At 52.6% G+C, this 24,228-nt stretch overlaps 1 protein-coding gene across 1 annotated transcript in view; it reads left to right on the top strand.

The window, feature by feature from the left end:
• Positions 1-24,228, top strand: part of LOC308584858 (MAM and LDL-receptor class A domain-containing protein 1-like) — a 35,662-nt gene extending 11,434 nt beyond the window's left edge. Inside the window, exons 6-26 of the mRNA XM_081190066.1 lie at positions 1,874-1,955; positions 2,918-2,962; positions 4,299-4,349; positions 4,827-4,976; positions 6,191-6,450; positions 6,551-6,635; positions 7,574-7,633; positions 8,919-8,990; positions 9,978-10,043; positions 10,461-10,610; positions 10,921-11,180; positions 11,267-11,351; positions 11,838-11,906; positions 13,543-13,692; positions 14,396-14,631; positions 19,445-19,468; positions 19,550-19,634; positions 21,425-21,574; positions 22,236-22,495; positions 22,590-22,674; positions 23,757-24,228. Coding sequence (XP_081046192.1) covers positions 1,874-1,955; positions 2,918-2,962; positions 4,299-4,349; positions 4,827-4,976; positions 6,191-6,450; positions 6,551-6,635; positions 7,574-7,633; positions 8,919-8,990; positions 9,978-10,043; positions 10,461-10,610; positions 10,921-11,180; positions 11,267-11,351; positions 11,838-11,906; positions 13,543-13,692; positions 14,396-14,631; positions 19,445-19,468; positions 19,550-19,634; positions 21,425-21,574; positions 22,236-22,495; positions 22,590-22,674; positions 23,757-23,809 — 2,478 coding nt within the window. The 3' untranslated portion in view covers positions 23,810-24,228. The remainder of the gene's footprint in view (positions 1-1,873; positions 1,956-2,917; positions 2,963-4,298; positions 4,350-4,826; positions 4,977-6,190; positions 6,451-6,550; positions 6,636-7,573; positions 7,634-8,918; positions 8,991-9,977; positions 10,044-10,460; positions 10,611-10,920; positions 11,181-11,266; positions 11,352-11,837; positions 11,907-13,542; positions 13,693-14,395; positions 14,632-19,444; positions 19,469-19,549; positions 19,635-21,424; positions 21,575-22,235; positions 22,496-22,589; positions 22,675-23,756) is intronic.

Here is a 24,228-nt window from a genome sequence, read left to right as displayed (position 1 = left end):
GTATGTTTCACAAGGTGCGAAAGAAGGGCTTTGCACCTTTATACAATATGCATGTGGGCTTGGGCCCAGGGTCTTTTGCCTCAACATCCCCACTATTGACTCCCTGTTGCTACTCAGCTTCAAAAAAAAAAAAAAAAAAAAGGAAAAAAAGGGGGGGGGAGAAAAATGTCCCTGGATTAATTGAAAAAAATCTGGAAACCGTACATTAATTGCCTTTTTCTGTAGTGATATAGAACAGGGTTGAGCAATAGGTTGCATCAATAGGAGTATAGCATCTAGATCAAGGGAAGTAATAGTGCCACTGTATTCTGCTCTGGTCAGACCTCACCTGGAGTACTGTGTCCAGTTCTGGGCACCACATTCAAGAAGGACACTGACAAACTGGAACGTGTCCAGAGGAGGGCAACCAAAATGGTCAAAGGCCTGGAAACGATGCCTTATGAGGAACGGCTAAGGGAGCTGGGCATGTTTAGCCTGGAGAAGAGGAGGTTAAGGGGTGATATGATAGCCATGTTCAAATATATAAAAGGATGTCACATAGAGGAGGGAGAAAGGTTGTTTTCTGCTGCTGCAGAGAAGCGGACACGGAGCAATGGAGCCAAACTACAAGGAAGAAGATTCCACCTAAACATTAGGAAGAACTTCCTGACAGTAAGAGCTGTTCGACAGTGGAATTTGCTGCCAAGGAGTGTGGTGGAGTCTCCTACTTTGGAGGTCTTTAAGCAGAGGCTTGACAACCATATGTCAGGAGTGCTCTGATGGTGTTTCCTGCTTGGCAGGGGGTTGGACTCGATGGCCCTTGTGGTCTCTTCCAACTCTAGGATTCTATGATTCTATGAATGTGGGGTTCTCATAGGCAGAAGAGACTGCTGCTCTAGATGAGCACCTTCTGGGCCTGATCCAGGAAGACCCTTCTTGCGTTCCCAAGGTAGATCAGGAGCAACTCGTAGATATTTGTGTGTGATTGAAGTACCGTATTTTTCGCCCCGTAGGACACACTTTTCCCCCTCCAAAAATGAAGGGGAAATGTGTGCGCGTCCTATGGGGCGAATGCAGGCTTTCGCTAAAGCCTGGAGAGCGAGGGGGGTCGGTGCGCACCGACCCCTCCCACTCTCCAGGCTTCAGGAAGCTATCCACAAGCCTTGGGAGCCCGGCGTGAAGTCGCGCAGCTCTCCCACGGCTTGCGGAGAGCTGCCTGCATCCCGAAGCCTGGGGCACGCTCAGCGAGCCCCGGGCTTCGGGCAGATATCCGCAAGCCTGGGAAGACTGGCGCGACTTCCCGCCAAGCTCCCTAGGCTTGCGGATAGTAGCCTCTTCTGGGGGCTGGGGTCGGGGGTCGGGGGAAGCCCGGGCTTCCCCCGCCCCAGCCCCACGCCTGGGGGGGGGAATATTTTTTTCTTTATTTCCCCCCCAAAAAACTAGGTGCGCCCTATGGGCCAGTGCGCCCTATGGGGCGAAAAATACGATTGGCAAGATCCTCTGTCTTCATATTGCCGGAACAACAGCAACAAAATAACCTTCTTTCCTTAAATGACATGGCAGAAATTATTTATTTGGACAAATTATATATACCACTTATATTTACTGGCTCCCTCGGCCAGTAAAGCGAGATGAGCGGCACAACCCCAGAGTCGGCCACAACTGGACCTAATGGTCAGGGGTCCCTTTACCTTTACTACGAGAATTGGCAGCATAAGTTCATTTCTTCAGACTCTCTGGGCAAGGCTGCTTGGTCTGACTGGGGATTGGACTGTGTTGCTTTAACTCTCCTTCACTATAAAAAAATTTTTCTTCCAGTAGCACCTTAAAGACCAACTAAGTTAGTTCTTGGTATGAGCTTTCGTGTGCATGCACACTTCTTCTCCTTCACTAGGTGGCCTTTGTGGCGATCCGAGGGTTGACGGAACGCGGCGACATAGCGCTGGACAACGTGGCTGTCAGGAGTGGGCCTTGCGGTAAGCAAGCTTTCCCTCCGGGTTTCAATCCTAACTGGAACAGGAATAATTTCGTGACGTTTGCCTCACAGCAAGGAGTTGGTGCTCAGCGGTGGGCTTGTGATACCCACAGAAAGGCCAGGGCCCTGTTTTTGCAAAACAGAAGCAGGAGATCAAAGTGCCCTGATTGTATCAGGACATTCCTGAAAGTTATCCCACGTGCTCATGAAAAATAAATCCCTTTCAGGAGAACGCAGGGTTCCTCTGTCTACGCCTTTGTGGAGGGGGATAAAGGGGGGTTTGGAGGAAATGAGTAGCCAGCCCTGTGGCACCACCAGCACTCAAATTTAGTGGAAGTAAAAGCTCAGTACAGTGATACCTTGGTTCTCAAACTTAATCTGTTCCGGAAGTTCATTCCAAAACCAAAGCGTTCCAAAACCAAGGCACACTGCTTTCCCATAGAAAAGAATACAAAACGGATGAAGATTTTTAAAAACAACCCCTAAAACAGCAATTTAACATGAATTAAAGAGAGGGGTCCCAGTAGGGAGAGAGGGAGCCCGTCTGCTGGGGAAGGAAATCAGCGTAACACCAGTAGAGAAGGGGGGCACTCCACTGCCCACACCCTCCCTGCGCAGAAGACTTCCGCGCAGGGAGAGTAGGAGGAGACTTGGCGTCAAGGAACTTTTGTGCTGGAAGAAGTTTAAGAAACGCCCACTGACGGATTCTGCCAGCGACTGAGACAGTCACGATGCTGGAGGCTGTTCAGTCAGAAAGGGTTAACCAGGTAACCTAGCCAGGAGTGGCGGCAACTTACGCACGAGCAACCCCTAAACCCATTACACAATAAATCAGTTTGTAACTACGGGTCATAGCCTGGGACTCTGTGAAATAAGATGATGGACGTAATAACTGGCACATCATCTTGACCTGGTTAGTTTCTTCAACTCTCAGTACATTAATAATTTTCTTTATTCCTGCAGATGTCTCCAGTTCTACGACTCCTCCTACAACAATCCCAGAAACAAGTGAGCCCCCCAAATTTTTTTTTTTGGGGGGGACGACGTGCACAATTATTAATTCAAAGACGATCAGAGGGAACAGGCTGGAATCCTAGATTAACCAGTTAATGGCCAAGCCTAGTGTCTGGAAAGACCTGGGTTGGAATATCTACTCAGCTATGAAGCTGATTCGATGGTCCTGTGACCACCATGCTTCACTTTGAACCTAACCAGCCTGAAAGGCCTGCTTTGAGGATGGGATGAAGGGAGGGTTGAAGAAACCTGGACAAAACAGCGGAAATGAAACAAAGATCTGGAGTGCCAGAGACCGAGGAACTGGGTGTTAGTACAACAGGGGATGAGTTAAGACAGGGGTCAGCAAACTTTTTCAGCAGGGGGCCGGTCCACTGTCCCTCAGACCTTGTGGGGGGCTGGACTATATGGGGGGGTGAACGAATTCCTATGCCCCACAAATAACCCAGAGATGCATTTTAAATCAAAGCACATTCTACTCATGTAAAAACACGCTGATTCCCAGACCGTCCGCGGGTTGGATTGAGAAGGCGATTGGGCCGGATCCGGCCCCCGGGCCTTAGGTTGCCTACCCATGAGTTAAGAGAACAATGCAACAGCGAGGGGCCTTTTGCTTGCTTCCCAGTTTGTCAGATCCTTCTGTTCAGTGTGATTCCTCCTGTTACGTTGCTGTGGCCTTTCCATTAACAATAAGTTAAGAGAACGACAGCAGGTAGCGAGCGGGGACTTCTCACCTTCTGACCACATACCCCTCATCTATCCCAGTTGGGGACATCCCATGTTTTCATGGCAGAGCACGGCGGCCATTTGGGGTGCTGTGCTCTCGTGTGATTTGGGGCTGCATTCTTGCCCCCCCCAAAGGACTTTTCTGGAGCTGTGGTCTTGTGCAACAGTTTTGGGGTACCATGCCTTTAAAAAAGCACTTTCCAGGACTGTGATCTCATGTGGGTCATGTGACTTGGAAGATGGCGTCCCGGTTTTTCCCCTGCGTTGCTTTGGAGTGAGCCTATCTGAACCCATCTTGGGAACAGAGTCCATCTACCCCAGTATTACTGAGTCCATCTACCCCAGTATTGTCTGCACTGACTGACAGCAGCTCTCCAGGATTTCAGGCAGGGGACTCATCCAACCCTACTTGGAGATGCTGGGGATTGATGCTGATATCTACTGTACTCAGCGCTCTGCCACTGAGCGATGGCCATTCAGTATCACACATCAGTTGAGGTTTTGGAAATGCACAGATGGAAGCGATCAATTAATCAGTAGGAAGGCGGGTGACTGGTGAGCTCAAAGACACATCCCTAAGTTGACCCTGTCCTTCATTCTTCAGCGCCTCTCTTCACCACCCCACTGTGGACAACCATGCCAACTCCTGCACCAGGTATGCGGACACGATGGGAACCTAGAGACTGAGCCCATGGCGGGGAGCACTAAGAGGGAAGCAGCGCTCTGCCCTGGTAGAAACCCCACATCTCCCCTACTTGTCTTGCTCAGCGATGGACTACCTGGTCCCTTAGAAGATGGCAATTTTCCTTGCCTGGCTGGCTCTAGCAGGAAGCAGCTACCTCCTGCCAGCTGGGTCCATGCAGCCTGGGGTCACAGGGAGGGGGACAAGGGACCATCAGCTGGAGGGGAGAGAGAAGGGGGCAGGTGCACAGAATGAAGTGGGCTTCCCTCTGGAGTTTCCATTGGGGAACCCACCAGCATCCAATGGAACAGAAGTGGCCATCTGGTTGCAGAAAGAGGACCACATAAACTGCATTTGGCCAATTCACCCAGCAATTCCACCCTTCCCCAGTCCCATGAGACTGGGCCTTCCATGGATGCACACGAACCCTTCTCTTTCTTGCTTCGCCAGATCCCTGGGTTCACTGCGATTTCTCTTGCTCCTTTGACGTGGACTTCTGCTCCTGGAGACAGCTGCCCGCGGACACATTTGACTGGAAGCGGCACAAAGGCCCCACACCCTCAGCAGACACTGGGCCGCCCTATGACCACACTTCAGGAGGTGAGGGGCAGACCGTGGCCACTGCAGGAAGCCTTCCAGAGGGCCATTGGCTCCTGACACTCTAAAAGAAATGTGAGAGGCCCCCAAAGACAGCTGGAGGCAGAATGTTTTCGATGCTTGAGGTTTGCAGTGTTGTTATTATGTTGGAAGCCACCCAGAGAGGCTGGGGCAACGGAGGCAGATGGGCAGAGTATCAATATTATTATTATTATTATTATTATTATTATTATTATTATTATTATTATTATTACTTAGACTTCTTAGATTGCAGCAGCGGCAGCCCTGGAATCTGGGCACCTTATTCAGCATACAGTGATGGCAAACTTCCCTAATGCACTAAAGCAGGAATGTCCAACAGGTTGATCATAATCTACTGGTAGATCCCTGGGAGGTTTTGGTAGATTGCGGTCGATCGCTGGGTCCCTTTCCTTAGCGTTTGCAAAATAGAATCTTGCCCTGCCCGCCATTGTTTCACGATCTGCAGAACGGAAGGTGGAGTTTATTCAGGGAGGCTGCTTGTTTCCCCAGCGATCTGCTGGTGAGGGGCTGTTCCTCTTTCTCCCCCCAAATCCCCCCCCCCAAACGGGGCTTGTAAAACAGTGATTGAATTCCCCCCCAAACCTCAGGCTTTTATATGCATTATTTACATAATGAGTGTAAATCTGACTGGCTGATTCTGCTTCCCCCCTGGAACCAGATTGGGCTGCTCATGCAAGCCAATCAGTTTTGCATTCTAGGATCCTACCTGCTTAGTACATAACAAAACCTTTGCCCGGCACCCTAAAAATGGGGCTTTACTTCTCCTCCCTAAAAAAAGCTCCTCAACAACTTTGCCCTGAACCCATCACTGTCAGTTTTTAATTCTGTAAGTAGATCACAGTCTCTTGGGAGTGGGACACCCCTAGACTAGAGCATCATTCCTGCCAGTGGCCCAAAGGTCTTTTAAAACCATGAGCCAGCAATTCTTGACCAAAATTCGCTTCCATTCCACTCCATAGTTCTCTGAGGCAGTCGCCTTCACCATGCACAGGAATTTTCCCGTTTGAAATTGGAATGGCAAAATCTGGACCTCACCCAAAAAATCAGGCCTTTGAAAACCATGAGCCAGCAATTCTTGACCAAAATTTGCCCAGAGGTGGCATTGCAGTCGCCAGCTCTCCAGTGACCAGACAATATCGGGATCTGTCCATTTCACGCGTGGCTCTCTTTTCCAGGGGGCTATTTCATTTACCTGCAAGGAAATGCTGTCAGCCCAGGAGACGCAACCCACCTGGCCAGCCCCACCTGCACTTCCCGCCGCCCTCGCTGTTTCTCCTTCTGGTACCACATGTATGGCGCGGCACAAGCAATGGCTCTGCGAGTTTATGTGGTGTTTAAAGGTGCGTCACCTCGGCTGATCTGGACCCGAACTGGGAACAAAGGCAACCATTGGCACAGAGGGGAAGTCAGCGTGGCTCCCAGGGAAGAAATGCAGGTAACAGAAACCCTCGCAGGTGAGGCTTCGGCAGGTGTGGCCAGCAACACCTGAGCCTTGGCTAGCCATGAAACTGACCAGAGATTCCTTTTCTTCCTAGATAGTCCTGGAAGGCAGGCGAGGGGAAGACTTCCGCAGTGATGTGGCTGTGGATGACGTCTCCATGGAAGAGGGGTATTGCCCAGGTAAGATCCCACCCCACCCCACAACCAAAGCTTCTCAGTGGGGCTGCTTCTGGATGGGAGTGGGGAGAGCGTCAATGGAACATTCAGTTTTGCTGAAGTGGGTTTTTTTGTTTTTAATGACCCTGAAGTATCTGTCTGTGAGAGAGAAACAAACTTGGCTTTTAAATTTGGGGTGTTTAATGTTTATAGAGGGGACGCGGGTGGCGCTGTGGTCTAAACCACTGAGCCTCTTGGGCTTGCCGATCAGAAGGTCGGTGGTTCGAATCCCCGCGATGGGGTGATCTCCCGTTGCTCGGGCCCTGCTCCTGCCAACCTAGCAGTTCGAAAGCACAAGAGTGCAAGTAGATAAATAGGTCCCACTCCAGCTGGAAGGTAAACAGCCTTTCTGTGCGCTGCTCTGGTTTCACCAGAAGCGGCTTAGTCATGCTGGTCACATGACTGTCTGCAGACAAACGTCGGCTCCCTCGGTCACTAAAATGAGATGAGTGCTGCAACCCCAGTCCTCTGTGACTGGACTTAACTGTCAGCTGTCCTTTACCTTTACCTTTTTAATGTTTATAGAACAGATTTTTGCTATTTGTCAACTGTTTGGGAGGCTATACTGGCAATAAAAAATACAGATCATAATAAATGCTGCTGCTGATGTCATTTCACCAGAGCCCACCCTGGTCTATTTCCCCAAGTTGCTGCCCTCCCCATCTCCTCCCTGGTCCCTTCAAGGTCCCCAGATGATGAAAGACCCGCCAGGCTTTGGTCACGGGCTGCTCCCAGAGGGTCCTACATCCTGAGCCCCTACACATTTGGAAACTAAGTGTTTTGTGTCTGCCTATGTGCAATGTGTGTCTCTCTTTGGGCACTTTTAGTAAGGACATTCTCCCCTGAACCCCAGACTAACCTGAGATTTATTCTTAAGGAACAAATGCAATTTCTCATCATAGGACATACAGCAGCAACACCCACCCCGGCCACCACCAGCAGACCAGCCACGCTGACCACAGGTGAGAATAAAGAGGGTTATGGAGATGGGTGGTTGATGGGAGATGGGTAGGAGATGGGTGGTTGATGGGTGATGGAGAGACCTGGTCTTAATAGAGATATTGGATTCCTGTCTCATTACATATGCTAATCATCTGCATACTATCCCTTGCTTTTTCCTGTGGGACTAATTGCAGTCGTTAACAGTCGTCAACAGGTTTACCATACCCATTGAGTCAATCACCTATCTCCTAAAACCCCACCCTCCCACTATATATATAGGTCTGGCGACTTCTGTTTCAGGGTATCTGAAGAAGTATGCATGCACACGAAAGCTCATACCCAGAACAAGCTTGATTGGTCTGTAAGGTGCTACTGGACAATTTTTTATATATTTTGACTGCGTCAGACCAATACGGCTACCTACCTGAATCTAGTACCTTGAGCTAGTTTGTGTATACCAAAGCATTCTTTATGTCTGGCTGCTTTTGGTCTGTAAACCTTCTGCCCCCAGATGGAAGCTTAAAGGATCTATTCATTTCTCATCACTGCAGAAACATCAACAACAACCTCACTTCGCAGCTCCACCACCAGCACCACAATCAGATCAGCCTCTCCTACGACACGTGAGTATTCTTGAATCAGCATCCCAGTGAATTTGCTGTGAGATTCTTGCTGCCATTTCAGTTTGCTGCTTCATTTTTGAGGTTTCCTCCGGATAGTAGATGGATTCACATGGATTCAAGTTATGAGGAATGCAATTGGGGGGCTGTTGAGCATCAGAAGTGAATTGGAGCTGGTCTTCCGCATTGAATTCTTCTGCTCCAGCACTCTGCATTTCAACAGGTCTTGCTCTGGAGCCTCAGCACTGTTAGCTGGTCCTAACAATTCATTTATTTGTGACTGATTTTAGTCTTTAGACTTCCTGCTGCCACCAGATAGCATTGCATGTAAGCTTAGAGAACCCATTCCCTTTCCCATCGTAGCAGAAACTGCCACCATGATCAACTCAGCGCCTCCAACCACAAGTCAGTTCTCCAGGGTCAAGAATGTTGCTGACATTTCAGTTTTCTGCTTCCTTTTCTGAGTTTCCATCTGGATATTAGATTGGGAAAACAATCACAGGGGACTGGTGAGCAACAAAAGTGGACCCAAAACACTGAATTCCAGTCTCAGTACCTTGAGCTGCTTTGTATGTACAAAAGCATTCTTTATGTCTGGCTGCTTTCGGTCCACACACCTCCTGCCCCAGAAAGCATGGGACGCAAGCTAAGATGAAACGATTAGTTCCAGCTCTCTTTATTGCAGAAACATTGGCAGCAACCTCCCATCGCAGCTCCTCCGCCAGCACCACAATCAGACCAGCCCCTCCTACCACACGTGAGTTTTCATGAGTCGAGATACCCATGAATTTGCTCTGCGAGTGTTGCTGGCATTTTGGTTCTCTGCTTCATTTTCTGAGGATTCCTCTGAATATTAGACTGGGAGTGCAATCACAGAGGACTGGTGAGTTTTTGAAGTGGCCCTGGAGATGCTCTTCTGCACTGAATTCTTCTTCTGCTGCTGTTTGGCTATTGGCAGGCATCATGTGGAACTTTAGGGAGTGAGGGCAGAGTTGGCATTGGCACAGAGTTGAATTGGGGGTCTCAGACGTTCTCTCGGGCTAAGGAACCATATTGTGCTTTCCTGGTCTTGAATTGCAGTTTCACGGACCTTCCGATTCCCAATTCCCCCTGGAAGGAAACCTTAAAAGATTGGCTTTTCCTTAGCAATGCAGGAATCAGCAAGAGCTTTTATTTATAACATGGTGGACCACCTAAAGAAATCCTTCCGTCTCATCTGAGGTTTTGGTAAAGTGCAAACTGTACTCGTTGGAAAGGCAGGCAACTAATCAACACAAAGATGTATCACTTAATTGGCTTTTTCTTTCACCTTCTTGACTCAATGGCTTCCTCACCAAAGAGACATGGTTTGCAATCCACCACTGATGTTCATGTCAGGAGACCTGTCAGCAGAAGCCATGAGGGGATACTTGAGTTTCTGCCATGGGAATGTCCCTCCTGTGCCCACCAGACACCCTGTGTGCCCCCTGATGTTGGCAGGGGTTGTGGTGGTCAGCAGAACACCTAGAGTACAACATGGGAAAAGGAAAGGGGAGATTGTTTCATCCAGCAAATTGCAGTGCTTTCCTAGGTGGAACTTGCATCACATCACAGCGTTGAATTCCACCCTAAACTAAGTATCTTAACATTGAGACTTTCTATGGAAACCATTCTGGAAGCCACTCTGTGGCTTCTCCTTTCTGCTCCAGATAGCATGGGAGATGTGGTTGCATTAAAGAATCTATTCCGTTTCTCATCATTGCAGAAACATTGTCAACCACCTCATTTCGCACCTCTAACACCACGATCAGAACAGCCCCTCCTACCACAGGTGAGTTTTCTAGAGTCAAGATCACCACAATTTCAGTTCTCTGATACATTTTCTGAGATTTCCTCTGGATACTAGATTGCATTCAAGCACGGCTTGCTAAGGGGAGGCAATCATGGCAGACTGGTGAGCACTAGGAGTGGACTCGGAGCTAGTCTTCAGCATTGAATTCTTCTCCTTCTGAACTCTGCATTTTGGCAAGTGTTGCTCTGGAAGCCCAGGACAGCATTCGCACTGGCATACAGTTGGATCGTGTTCCTCAGCTGTGGTCTGGGGGTGGGGACAGGGGGAGAAGGAAACCAATTGTTCTGGTAATGAACCGCAGCCCCACTGACCATGGAGTCCTCCTGTCCCAAATTGCCATACTGGACAGCCCACCCCTCCACGCATCCACACCAACCTTTCTCCTTGCTTTGCCAGAGTCTCCCCTTCACCCTGATTTGTCTTGTTCCTTTGACATGGACTTCTGCTCCTGGAGACAAATGGCCTCCAACGGTTATAACTGGACGTGGCACAAAGGTCCGACACACACAGCAGATACTGGACCATCCTCCAACCACACCACAGGAGGTGAGGAAGATCAAATTATCACCATGTCCCAAAGCCTTCCAGGAGACCACTTTGGCCTGGACTGGCACCTGGAGCTCTCAATGAAATGGGGGCAGCCAGCCATTCCTCCAAAGGCCTTATATCAAGGAGTCCTGCACTTGGCACCTCCTTCTACATGACAAACTGCCAATAGAAGGTGCTGCTCCTTCTCCACAGGATCTCCCTCAGTGTAGTAGAGGGCCCAAGCATGGCGTTGCATCCAGCAGCTCCCCAGGGACCCCCTGGTGAAGCAGGGCCCCCTATCTTACACGTGTGGTTCTTTCCCCCCCAGAGGGCTACTTCATCTACCTGCAAGGCCATGTTGCCAAAGAAGGGGATGCAACACGGCTGGCCAGTCCTTTCTACACCTTCACCAGGCCTCACTGCTTCTCTTTCTGGTACCACATGCACGATGCGGCCCAAAGAAATGCCCTGCGAGTCTATTTGGCCTTTGAGGGCGGATCCCGTGAGCTGGTCTGGTCACAGTCTGGGAACAAAGGGGACCAGTGGCACAGAGGCGAAGTCAGCATTCCTCAAGGGAAGAAAGCACAGGTAACGGAGACCCCAGCAGGGGATGCCCCTTGCAGGTGTGGCCTTGTCTGGCCATCAAGCTGATGGGAGATGCCTTTTCTCCCTAGATAATCGTGGAGGGCGAGCCGGGGGAAGACGTCCACAGTGACGTGGCTGTGGATGACTTCTCCATGGAAGAGGGAGATTGCCCAGGTAAAATCAACGCTGTGTCTAGATGGAAGAGCAGAGCATCAGCAGAGCTCTGAATATTCCCGGTATAGCTTGTTTTTTTGGCAATGCTGTGCTCTGTGTGCATGAGAGAGAAACATCCAAGCTGTTGTAATACATGTTTCATGTTTATATGCTAATATTTGTCTAATTGGTTTTCCACAGTAGGTTATTTTGACATTCAGCAATAGATACATTAACAAATCCTGCTGGTGATGTGAATTGTCAGTTCTCCAGAGCCCACCTTGGGTTGTGTCACAGGCTCAATCTGCCAAACATGCCTTCTCTTCAGTCCCAGCAAGGGGTCCCTGGTCTGGGAAGATCAGCCAGGCAGAAGGCTGCATGTCTGGAACCCAGAACGAGGCTTCAGGCACCGGCTTCTCCTGGAGTCTCCTGCATAACTGGCCTCAGCACCTTTGGAAACTAACCATTTTGGTTTGACACATTTTCCATTCCCAATTCTCCACATAGGACTGACACCAGCAGCTCTCACACCTCTCCCCATCACCACCAGCAGCAGCACAGCCCCTCCAGCCACAGGTGAGCTTCCCTGGCATACAGATCCCCTTGATTTCCCCGTGTGGCTTTTGCTGGCATTTCTGTTCTCGGCTTCATTTTCCAATGTTTCCTCTGGATAAACATCTGGATTCTAGTGTTGCTTCTTAAGGGGAGTGCAGAGCACTGGGGAACATCAGGAGTGGTTTTGGAGGTGGTCTTCCACAGTGAAACCTTCTCCTGCTGCATTCTGCGTTTTTTGAAGACATTGCCCTGGAAGTCCACAGAAGGAGAGCAGGGTCAGCAGTGGTCATCAGCTGCATTGGGGGAATTGGGGGGCCTCTAGGACAATGGGAGAAGGTACCAAACCTACATTTCAGGTTATGAATCTCTCCTCCGCTGACCTTGGATTCGTCCAGTTCCCAGAGTATTAGATACGTTATTTCTTTAACTGTGGGTCTAGAGAACATTGCAATAATCAATGAGAGCTTTTGCTTATGCAGTGGTACCTCGGGTTAAGAACTTTATTTGTTCCGGAGGTCCATTCTTAACCTGAAACTGTTCTTAACCTGAAGCACCACTTTAGCTAATGGGGCCTCCCGCTGCCACTGCAGCACCATCACACAATTTCTGTTCTCATCCTAAAGCAAAGTTCTTAATCTGAGGTACTATTTCTGGGTTAGCGGAGTCTGTAACCTGAAGCGTCTGTAACCCGAGGTACCACTGGAACATGGTTGGTCCATCTTAACACATCCTTTTCAGTATTTCTCTTCACTGAAGATTGGCGAGATGCTGAAACATCTGTTAAGATAAGCCCATCACATGAAAAGCAAAAGCTCTCACTCATCCTTGGACGTTCTTCTCCAAATGCATTGTTGATGATGCAGGGACCAGACTGTTGGGATACTGCCAGGGAGATAAAGTCCATCATGGCCCCCAAGCCGGCTGCCGGACGATCCATCGATCTCCCGTAGTCACGCAGTATGAGCGATTAGCGACACGAGTTTCCTGAAAATACCTTGCCACATTCCAGGGCTCATGCACACTCTTATCAGCAGATAATGCACAGCCAGAAGTCGCACTCAGGAGAGCATTATTTACAAGCTTTTATTCAGCGTTGATCAGAACAAAGAAAGACATGACTGCCTGCCTGCGTCAGTGTCTCAGACAGAGAGAGAGAAACGAAAGCAATAGCAAACATAAACATCCTGTGAACAGGACATGCGCAGACTCTGTGACTCACAAAGCCTGCTCCCTTTTAAGGTGGAACGGAAATATCCTAACACAGACTGCCCTTCCCTCCTCACGTTCTGGGCTTCCTGTGGTCCTCTTGTAACAATGGATCTGCAGTGGCCACCCAGCTGCAGGAAGAGCAACACAGAGACTGCAAGGGGCCCCCTGTGTGCAGCTCTTGTCCCTTGCGGGGCTTCTGGAATGGGCCTTCCAAGGACGCATGCCCACCTTTGTCATTCTCACTCTGATTTCTCTTGCTCCTCTTATGTGTACTCTGGCTTCTGTGGCCCACAACAAACCAAGGGATTGGTAGTGCCCATTCAGTTCTAAGAAGGATGACTTCTAGTATGGGCATCCGCATACATAAGCTGGACTCACGCACACTCGGTCCTGCTGGACTGACATTTCCAGGGAGGCCCATCAACCTTTCTCCTCTTGTTTTTTCCAGAGTTTCCTGTTCAGTGCAAGTTCCCCTGCTCCTTTGATGAGGGCCTCTGCTCCTGGACACAATCAATTTTGGACAGCTTTGACTGGGTGCGGCACAAAGGCCCCAAAGCCTCACCCGGCACAGGCCCATCTTCTGACCACACCTCTGGAGGTGAGGGACGGATCAATATCTGCAGGGCAGGGAAGAAGGGCAAGTAGGAGACGCTCACACTCTCCATGAAAACCAGGGCCCCCCCAGCCTCAGGCCCCCCAGAGCCTTCCACCAAGGATTGCAGATGCAGCAGTGGAAGCTCAAACTTTCTCCTCCAATCACTGGTGGTAACCTCCCAGATGAGGCACAATTGCCTGGGACACGGGTGGCGCTGTAGTCCAAACCACTGAGCTTCTTGGGTTTGCCGATCAGAAGGTTGGCAGTTCAAATCCGCACAACAGAGTGAGCTCCCGTTGCTCTGTCCCAGCTCCTGCCAACCTAGCACTTCGAAAGCACACCAGTGCAAGTAGATAAATAGGTACCACTCCAGCGGGAAGGTAAACAGCATTTCCATGCGCTCTGGTTTCCATCACAGTGTCCCGTTATGCCAGAAGTGGTTTAGTCCTGCTGGCCACATGACCCAGAAAGCTGTCTGTGGACAAACGCCGGCTCCCTTGGCCCGAAAGCGAGATGAGTGCAGCAACCCCATAGTCTCCTTTGACTGGACTTAACCGTCCAGGGGTCCTTTACCTTTACTATTGCCTGTTTTCTGCGGCGATTCAGTGCCATCACTTCAGAAGTCCTAAGGCACCGCAACTACCAGCTCACCAGGGATCAGGTGATGTAAGGATTCATCACATTCCCATGTGCTTCTCTTTCTCAGAAGGCTACTACATCTACCTGGAAGGTACCCAAACCAAGATGCAAGAGGTGGCACACCTGGTCAGCTCAACGTGTAGCCCCACCAAACCACAATGCCTCTTCTTCTGGTATCACATGTATGGCACATCCCAAAAAATGGCGCTGCGCTTTTATGTGGTCTCTGATATTGGAACACCTAAGTTGATCTGGTCTCAGACTGGGAACAAAGGCGACCAGTGGCACAGAGGTGAAGTCAGTTGTCAGAGCTGCTTCAAGATCCTAGCTCACAGAGGATCACGCTAGCCAGCGGTCATTAAGTAAAAGTCTTTATTGAATTACAGTTTCCATTCTCACGCTGCTGTCTGCAACTCTACGTCTACTAGCTAGATCGGCGAGGCTCCGTCTGAGTCTCCGCCCCGTGCGCACCAACTTAATATCCTAGCCTTGCTCCACCTTTTCCTCCTGACTGTCCTCCTCTGGGTCCCTCTACCCCCCGGGGCTTCTTCCTTCCGGGATTCTTCTGACGCTGACCCAGACCCTTCTGCCTCCTTGCGCCGGGCTTTAGGACCCGGTTCCCTTTCGGGGCTGCTCACTGCGCCGCCTTCCTCTGCATTTGAACTTGGCGCGCGCGCCCAACCTTCCACTTTCCTCTTAACCGTTTCTTCGCTCCCCGATGGAGGTGTGGCCACTCCTGACTCCTGCCCTCCCTCCTGTGGTGAGCTGCCAGCGCTTCCCTCCTGGCTCCTTTCCTCTTCCCTGCTTCCTGGCGGTGACGCTGGTCCCGATTTCCAGCTGCTCCCCCCTGAGTCTCCTCTGGCTCTATCTTCCTGGGGTGCCTCCCTAGACTCCCCCCTTGCCCTGGCCACTGGTGCTCCTTTCTGTGAATCCTCTGATTCACTGGAAAGACTGGGAGATCTCGGGTCGTCGTCATCACTCATCCTTTCCTCTGTCTCCTCCCCTTCGCTCTCTGTTTCCTCCCTTGCCCGTGCCTCTGCACCTAAACCCCTGACATCCATCCCCCCCTCGAAGCCCCCCAGTCCCCCCTCCCCTCCTTCCGGTGCTGGAGCTGGGGGCTGCTGTTGCAAAGGGACGAACGTCGGATATCGGTCGCTTCCCGTGGCAGGCCTCCAGCGGAACTCTTCCAGGTCTTCCTCTCTGCTCTCGTTGACGACAGTCACCTCCTCTTCCATCTCTGTGCCGCCGTGCTCGAAACCAGGGTCGTCCCCGAAAATGTCCATGTCCGTCTCTCCCGCACTTCCTCCAGGCGGCGTTGCTCGGCCGGAACAGTCCAGCCACTTCCTGCGGAACTGCTCCTCCGGCCTATCGTCCCACCAATACGAGGGTTCTGAGACCGATCCCGAGGGTGACCCCTCCGGGGAACGGACGTCTCGTGTTGGTTCCTCGTCCGAGTCGAACCCCCTGAACGTGCTGTCCGAAAGCGTGGGCGTGAAAAGCCAGTCGTCGAAAAAGTCTGCTGGCATAGGTCTATGTGGGAAGAGGGCATGAAACTCGTCTTTGAGCAGAGGTTCGTCTAAAGCGTAGCCCGGCACCCAGCTGTTCGCACTGGCCGGGGTGCCCTCCCTGGCGAGAAAGTATTCTACTCCCTCTTCCCCCCATCTGGAGTCCAAAATCTCCGTGACTTCGTTGATGCGCTCCTCCTGTGCCACTCCCGCGTGCCCCGTTCCTTCTCTGAGCGGACTCGGCGCCGTTCCGGGTTCCTGGAACCTGTGCGGTGCCTTGTAGGGAGTGAGCACCGATCTGTGGAACACCGGATGCATTCTGGAACCCTCCGGAAGCGCCAGCCTGAAAGCCACCGGGTTGACCTGCTCTTCGACTTGGTAGGGCCCCAGTTGTTTATGCCCTAGTTTCTTCTTGGCCAACGACCTGGCCGGCACTGCGTGGGCTGCTAACCAGACCCAGTCTCCCACGTGGAGCTCTTCGCCAACCCTTCTGTGTTTGTCCGCTTGTACCTTGTATGCGTGTTTAGCCAGCTCCAGGTGGCGCCGCAGCTGATCGTGGACTTCCTGCAGCTCCGACGCGAACGCATCTGCTGACTGCGGCTCCCCTTCTCCCCTGCATTCCAGTCCCGGAAAGGTTCTAGGGTGCCGCCCGTTGTTGGCGAAGAACGGCGTGACGCCCGTGGATACGTGCTTCGTGTTGTTGTAGGCAAACTCTGCAAGCGGCAGGTAATCTACCCACGTCGCAGGCTGTTGGTTTGCATAACATCTCAGGTACTGCTGCATGATGGCATTGGCTCGCTCCGCTTGCCCGTTGGTCTGCGGGTGTCTCGCCGACGCCAGATTGATCTTGACGTTTAGGAAGCCCATCAGTTTCTGCCAGAAGTTCGAGATGAACTGCCGCCCGCGGTCGGACAGAATAGACCGTGGCAGACCGTGAACCTTGAACACGTGGTCTATGAACAGTTTGGCGGTTTGCTCCGCCGTGGCCACCTTAGCACACGGAATGAAATGCGCCATCTTGGAGAACAGGTCCACCACCACCAACACTGCCGTCTTGCCCCTTGAGCTGGGCAGATCCGTGACAAAGTCCAGAGCCACCCTTTCCCAAGGTTCGACCGGAGTTTGCAGCGGCTCCAACAGTCCAGCCGGCGGTTTGTGCACCGGCTTTGCCCTCTGGCAGGTGTCACACCTCGCTACGTAGTCTGCGACCTCCCCTCTCATTCCAGGCCACCAGAAATCCCTGGCTACTAATTCCACCGTCTTCTCCTTGCCAAAGTGCCCGGCCGTGGGTGCGTCGTGCAGCTGCTGTAGCACCTTGGCTCGAAGTTCGTCACCCGGCACGTAGATGGCCCCTTTACGGATGAGCAAGCCATCTCGTAGCTGGAAACCGTCGGCCGCTGCCTTGCCCCCTCGCACCTCTGCCATCTTCGTTCGTGCGAAGGAGTCCCCCTGCAACGCTCGTCGCACCGCCTCTAGGTCCACGGTCGCCGCGGCGCACGCCCACACTGTCGGTGCAAAGATGTGCATGGCGGCCGCTGGTGTTGCGTCCTCCAGATACTGTGGCTTGCGGGAGAGAGCGTCTGCCATGATGTTGGTGTCCCCCGGGACATACTCTATTCGGAAGTCGAAGTCCGCAAAGAACTCAGCCCAACGTATCTGCCTCTGGTTCAGGAACTGTGCCGTGCGCCAGTGTTCCAGATTCTTGTGGTCCGTGCAAACCTGCACCGTGTGCTTGGCGCCGATCAGAAAGTGCCTCCACGCCTTGAACGCTGCATGAATGGCCAGCAACTCCCTGTCCCATATGGTGTAGTTCTGCTCGGACTTGCTGAGCTTCCTGGAGTAAAACGCTCCCGGCCGCCACACGCCCTGCGGGTCCTTCTGCAGCAGGACCGCCCCCACTGCTCTGTCCGAAGCGTCTGTCTCCACCCTCATCGGCATGCTGGGGTTGACATGAAGCAGCTGCTCTTCCGACGCGAAGAGACGCTTGAGGGCCTGAAAGGACTGCTCCGCCTGCTCTGTCCAGATGAACTTCTTCTTCTTGGAGCTAAGGGTGTCAGTGATGGCCGCCGTCTGCATCGCGAAGCCCTTGATAAACTTGCGATAGAAGTTCGCAAAGCCGACAAACTGTTGGACCTCCTTCCGGTTGCGTGGGCTCTTCCAATCCAACACCGCTCGAACCTTGGCGCTGTCCATGGCGAGCCCCTTGGCAGACAGCTTATAGCCCAGGAAATCCACCTCCGGCACGTCAAATTGGCACTTCTCCAGCTTGGCGTAGAGCCTGTGTTGCTTTAGCCTGCCCAGCACTTCCTTGACGTGCAAGATCAATGTCAATACTTGATAAGAAACACCCATCCATCGCTTTAATAAAGGCATCCGCATTCTGGAGCGCCGGATCGTTATCTCTCCATAAATTGCGCAACCATGCTTTCGCCTCCCCATGCAGATGGGACATGATGAACCCCACTCTCTCCTGTTCATCTCTAAAGTCTTTATGCAACAGTTGCAGTGCGCACAGTACGTCGGCTCTAAAGTTGGGATACTGTTGCAGGTTCCCATCGAAGTGAGAGAGCAGCCCGCCTGTCCGTCTCGCCAACCCAATTCCCTCCTGCCGGGGTGGTTGCTTTGCCAGTACGTCTAACCTGACCTGGAGATCCCTGCAGGCGGCAGCTGCCTCGTCCTCTCTCTTCCTGGATGCGAGAACCTCGGCGTTCAGTTGTGCCACTGCTTTTCTGAGTTCCTCTATCTGCTGCTCAGCCGTCATGTCTCTTGCCGTTCGTGAGCTCGCTAGTGGGCGCCTGTTTCTCTCCCCTCCTCGAGGCTGCAGATGCCCACAATGACAGAGACGGAGCCTACTGTCAGAGCTGCTTCAAGATCCTAGCTCACAGAGGATCACGCTAGCCAGCGGTCATTAAGTAAAAGTCTTTATTGAATTACAGTTTCCATTCTCACGCTGCTGTCTGCAACTCTACGTCTACTAGCTAGATCGGCGAGGCTCCGTCTGAGTCTCCGCCCCGTGCGCACCAACTTAATATCCTAGCCTTGCTCCACCTTTTCCTCCTGACTGTCCTCCTCTGGGTCCCTCTACCCCCCGGGGCTTCTTCCTTCCGGGATTCTTCTGACGCTGACCCAGACCCTTCTGCCTCCTTGCGCCGGGCTTTAGGACCCGGTTCCCTTTCGGGGCTGCTCACTGCGCCGCCTTCCTCTGCATTTGAACTTGGCGCGCGCGCCCAACCTTCCACTTTCCTCTTAACCGTTTCTTCGCTCCCCGATGGAGGTGTGGCCACTCCTGACTCCTGCCCTCCCTCCTGTGGTGAGCTGCCAGCGCTTCCCTCCTGGCTCCTTTCCTCTTCCCTGCTTCCTGGCGGTGACGCTGGTCCCGATTTCCAGCTGCTCCCCCCTGAGTCTCCTCTGGCTCTATCTTCCTGGGGTGCCTCCCTAGACTCCCCCCTTGCCCTGGCCACTGGTGCTCCTTTCTGTGAATCCTCTGATTCACTGGAAAGACTGGGAGATCTCGGGTCGTCGTCATCACTCATCCTTTCCTCTGTCTCCTCCCCTTCGCTCTCTGTTTCCTCCCTTGCCCGTGCCTCTGCACCTAAACCCCTGACATCAGTGTACCTCAGGGAAGAGGTTTGCAGGTAATGCAACCACAGGTGTGACCAGCAGCCCCTGAGTCTTGTCCACCCCTGAAACTGACCAGAGATGCTTCTTCTTCCTAGATACTCCTGGAAGGGGTGTGTGGGGGAAACTCCCAGAGTGTCGTGGCTGTGGATGACTTCTCGATAGAAGCGGAAGACTGCCCAGGTGAGACTCCCCAGTGTGTTCCAGTTTGGCTGTACCTTATGAAATAATGTAAATAAATTAAATAAATAATTTTTTATTTATGCTCTGCCCTTCCCGGTTCAGAAAACCAGGCTCAGGGTGGCTAACAAGAAATCTAAAACACTTAATTGATGCAACAAAAAACAGCTTAAAATACAGTATACCGTATTTTTCGCCCTATAGGACGCACTTTTCCCCCTCCAAAAATGAAGGGGAAATCTGGGTGCGTCCTATGGGGCGAATGCAGGCTTTCACTGAAGCCTGGAGAGCGAGAGGGGTCGGTGCGCACGGACCCGGCGGGATGTCCCGCAGGCTCGCAAGGCTTGCGGGCAGCAGCCTGCACCCAAAAGCTGGGGACAGCGGGGAGGTGCAGAGCCGCCACCCCGCTATTCCCCGACCTGATCGGGAGGCTGGCGGGGGGGGGGGAGAAGCAAGCTTGCTTCTCCCCCCGCCAGCCCCACAAGCTCGGGGGATAGGGGGATGGCGGAGCGCCGTCACCCCGCTATTCCCCGACCTGATCGGGAGGCTGGCGGGGGGGGGGGAGAAGCAAGCTTGCTTCTCCCCCCGCCAGCCCCACAAGCTCGGGGGATAGGGGGATGGCGGAGCGCCGTCACCCCGCTATTCCCCGACCTGATCTGGAGGCTGGGGGGGGGGAAGCAAGCCTGCTTCTCCCCCTGCCAGCCCCACAAGCTCGGGGGATAGGGGGATGGCGGAGCGCCGTCACCCCGCTATTCCCCAACCTGATCGGGAGGCTGGGGGGGGGGAGAAGCAAGCCTGCTTCTCCCCCCCGCCAGCCCCACAAGCTCGGGGGATAGGGGGATGGCGGAGCGCCATCACCCCGCTATTCCCCGACCTGATCGGGAGGCTGGCGGGGGGGGAGAAGCAAGCCTGCTTCTCCCCCCCCCCCAGCCCCACAAGCTCGCAGGATAGCGGGCAAGCTGTCCCTGAAGGCAGAAGAGGGAGACGGAGCGCTCCGTCTCCCTCTTCTAGCTTGGGGATGGCTGCGCAAACCTGGGGGGGAAATAAAAATTTTCCCCTTGATTTCCCCCCCAAAAAACTAGGTGCGTCCTATGGGCCGGTGCGTCCTATAGGGCGAAAAATACGGTAAAATGTGAATAACAATAAATTCATAATTCAAAAATCAATATGGGGGGGGGGGATCCATCCAATAAACATTAGATGGTCACCAGGGCTAGCTGGCTAAATTAGTCCTCTTTGGGCCAGCAAGGAGACCGGGGAGAATTAGCTGTGGGATCCCAGAGTGGGTGATCTTCATTAAAGGGGAGAAGGAGGGAAGGGGAATAAAAGATCAGGCTAAGTTGAGATTGAAAGCCAGGCAGAATAGCTCTGTCTTACAGGCCCGACGGAAGGAGGTCAAATCCTGCAGGGCCCTGGTCTCCTGGGACAGAGCATTCCACCAGGTCGGAGCCATCACTGAGAAGGCCCTGCTGAAGGACAGTCTGGCTTCCTTAGGGCCCGGGACCTCTAAACCATGGTTGTTCATGGACCTTATTATTATTAGACTAGTGTGGGCTGTTTTAGTGTCCATGGATGGCAGGAGGAAGGGGAGAGAAACATCCCTGGCTTTTTACGTCAGCCCTTTATGAGTATTGTAAATCTCACGCTGGGTTGTGAAGCGTGACCCTGAGATGATGCAAGACCAGCTGCGCACCAGCCTGAGCAGGAACAGGGAGCGAAAGAGGTTTAGGGGAGCGCCTTCTACATCAGTCTGAAGATGGACACATCCACCTTTCTCCTTCTTGCTCTGTCAGCTTCCTCCATTCGATGCAATTTCTCTTGCTCTTTCGATGCGGACTTCTGCTCCTGGAAACAGCTGGCCTCCAACACCGTTAACTGGATGCGGCACAAAGGCCCAACGCCCTCGCTAAACACTGGACCAACCCAAGACCACACTTCAGGAGGTGAGGAGGGATGAGGGCATCACCACTGGGTGATAAGAAGCCCTTGTGCCCTCGTGAGCCAGCCAGTCTTAGACATTCCAGAGGCTTCCGCCAGGGATTGCAGACGCAAAAGGGGAAGCTGGAATCCTGCTCTCCTTGTAATAATAGCAACCTACCAGAAGAGGGCCACAGGTGACGCTGTAGGTAAAAAAAACCTAGAGCCTAGGGCTTGCCAATCAGAAGGTCGGTGGTTTGAATCCCCGCGACAGGGTGAGCTCCCGTTGCTCGGTCCCTGCTCCTGCCCACCTAGCAGTTCAAAAGCATGTCAAGGTGCAAGTAGATAAATAGGTACCGCTCCGGCGGGAAGACAAACGGCATTTCTGTGCGCTGCTCTGGTTCGCCAGAAGCGGCTTAATCATGCTGGCCACATGACCCGGAAGCTGTACGCCGGCTCCCTCCGCCAATAAAGCGAGATGTGCGCCGCAATCCCAGAGTCGGTCACAACTGGACCTAATGGTCAGGGGTCCCTTTACCTTTAGATGAGGTCACTGTGTGGCCTGTTTTCTGCTGCACTGCAGCGCCACCACTGCAGAAGACCCACGGGTGGCATAGCAGCTGCCGACCCCCCAGCCCTCAGACCATGTAGGGGTCTGTCTCTTTCACATGTGAAATTCTTTTCCAGAGGGCCATTTTATCTACCTGGACGGCAGTGCCACCAACACAGGGGACACCACACACCTGGTCAGCCCCGTCTGTGACTCCTCCAGGCCCCATTGCCTCCGCTTCTGGTATCACATGTATGGGGCAGCTCAAACAATGGCACTGCGCATTTTAGTCATCTCTGGTGGCGCCGCGCCTGTGCTGCTCTGGAGTCAAACCGGGAACAAAGGGGACCAGTGGCACAGAGGTGAAGTCAGTGTGGCTCATGGAGAATACATGCAGGTAAGGGGGTCAGGTGATGCATCTGCAGGTGTAACCAGCAGCACGGGAGCCTCGCCTGGCTAGGATCCTGACTGAAGATGCTGCTTCTCCCTAGATAATCCTCGAAGGTATGCGGGGCGAAGACGTCCGCAGTGACATGGCTGTGGATGACCTTTCCTTAGAAGAGGGATTTTGCCCAGGTAAGCCACCCTCACCACACACCAGGTAAGGTTCCTCAGGGTGGGCCTGGGCTTAGCGGGACTAGAATGGCAAGGTTGACTGGCAATTGGGGTGGCTAAAGGAACGAGGAAGACCCCTGCCGTTTCATATCAGTGCTTCAGCACTCACCCTCGGTTGTAAAGCACATCCTTGAGGTCATGCAAGATGACCAGCCCTGTGTGAGACTGAGCATATGCGGCGCCGGAGTGCAAAGATCTGCCAGTCGCCCCCCCCTCTGCCCGGTTGCCCAGTCCCAGGCATGCAGAAGGGCAGAGCCGGCCAGCTGCCTCAGCGTCTCGCTGGCCCCTGAACTTGTTTGCACAGAGCTGCCCTTAGCAGCAGAGTGCGCTGTGGCGCTCCAACCGACGGGCGGGCTCTTCCCCGGACTTAACTCTTGGGCCCCGGACTCTCGGCCTGGCACCCCTGAGAGCCTGGCGCCCAGGTGCCCCGCACCCCTAGCACCCATGGGTAAGACGGCCCTGGGTGAGCATGAAGGGTGCACAAAGAATTTTGGGAATTGGCTTCTCCTGGTGGTCTGCTGCCCCTTTAGCCTGGCCGTGTTTGTGTGTTCAACTGGGGCTTGCATATTGAAAGGCTCTGCTTATGTCTCTGTTGCTCCTTTGAGTCGTTCTCCTTTCTTCCCTGAGGGACGCGGGTGGCGCTGTGGGTAAAACCTCAGTGCCTAGGACAGCAGTTCGAATCCCCGCGGCGGGGTGAGCTGCTGTCGTTCGGTCCCAGCTCCTTCCCACCTAGCAGTTCAAAAGAACCCTTAAGTGCAAGTAGATAAATAGGTACCGCTTTATAGCGGGAAGGTAAACGGCGTTTCCGTGTGCGGCGCTGGTGCTGGCTCGCCAGAGCAGCTTTGTCACGCTGGCCACGTGACCCAGAAGTGTCTCCGGACAGCGCTGGCCCCCGGCCTCTTAAGCGAAGAGGGGCGCGCAACCCCAGAGTCGGTCACGACTGGCCCGTATGGGCAGGGGTACCTTTACCTTTCTCCCCTGAGCCTGCAGATAGCAGGGCATGTAGCCTTGAATTAAGGAACCATTGCTATTTCTCACAATAGGAGGAATTGCGGCAGCATCTGCACACAAGAGCACCACCACCACCAACGATTAAACCTCTGTGCTAGCGCTGGTTCCCCTCTCTTCCTACCTAATGAATCTTGTAGCCAGTGAACATCGGCTGATCTTCAAAATGACCAGAATTAATGTATTTCTGATGAATTCATGCTTTTCCACTGATGACTATTGACAAGGAACCTTCAACGAAGTATGAAAACCACTAATTCAATAACTGATTTACTCTTCAAGATCCAAAAGAAGATTGTGCGGCCAAATTCACAGATAGAGAGCAAATTTTTCTAATTGTATTGTTAAACAACTAATTGTTATAGCTGAATTTATTTGATTTTTTTCTTTTTAAAATTATTTCCTTGGCTACTTCACTTATGAACACTTTAAATCTGGCATGATGAACTTTTCTTATTTTCCTTCTGACACATTTCAAAACTCTTTACATATTTAACAATGGGGCCC

The sequence above is a fragment of the Podarcis bocagei genome (assembly GCF_964188305.1).
Source record: "Podarcis bocagei genome assembly, chromosome: 4".
NCBI lineage: Eukaryota > Metazoa > Chordata > Lepidosauria > Squamata > Lacertidae > Podarcis > Podarcis bocagei.
The sequence above is the reverse complement of the archived record's forward strand: the minus strand, read 5'-3'. Positions and strand labels throughout refer to the sequence as shown.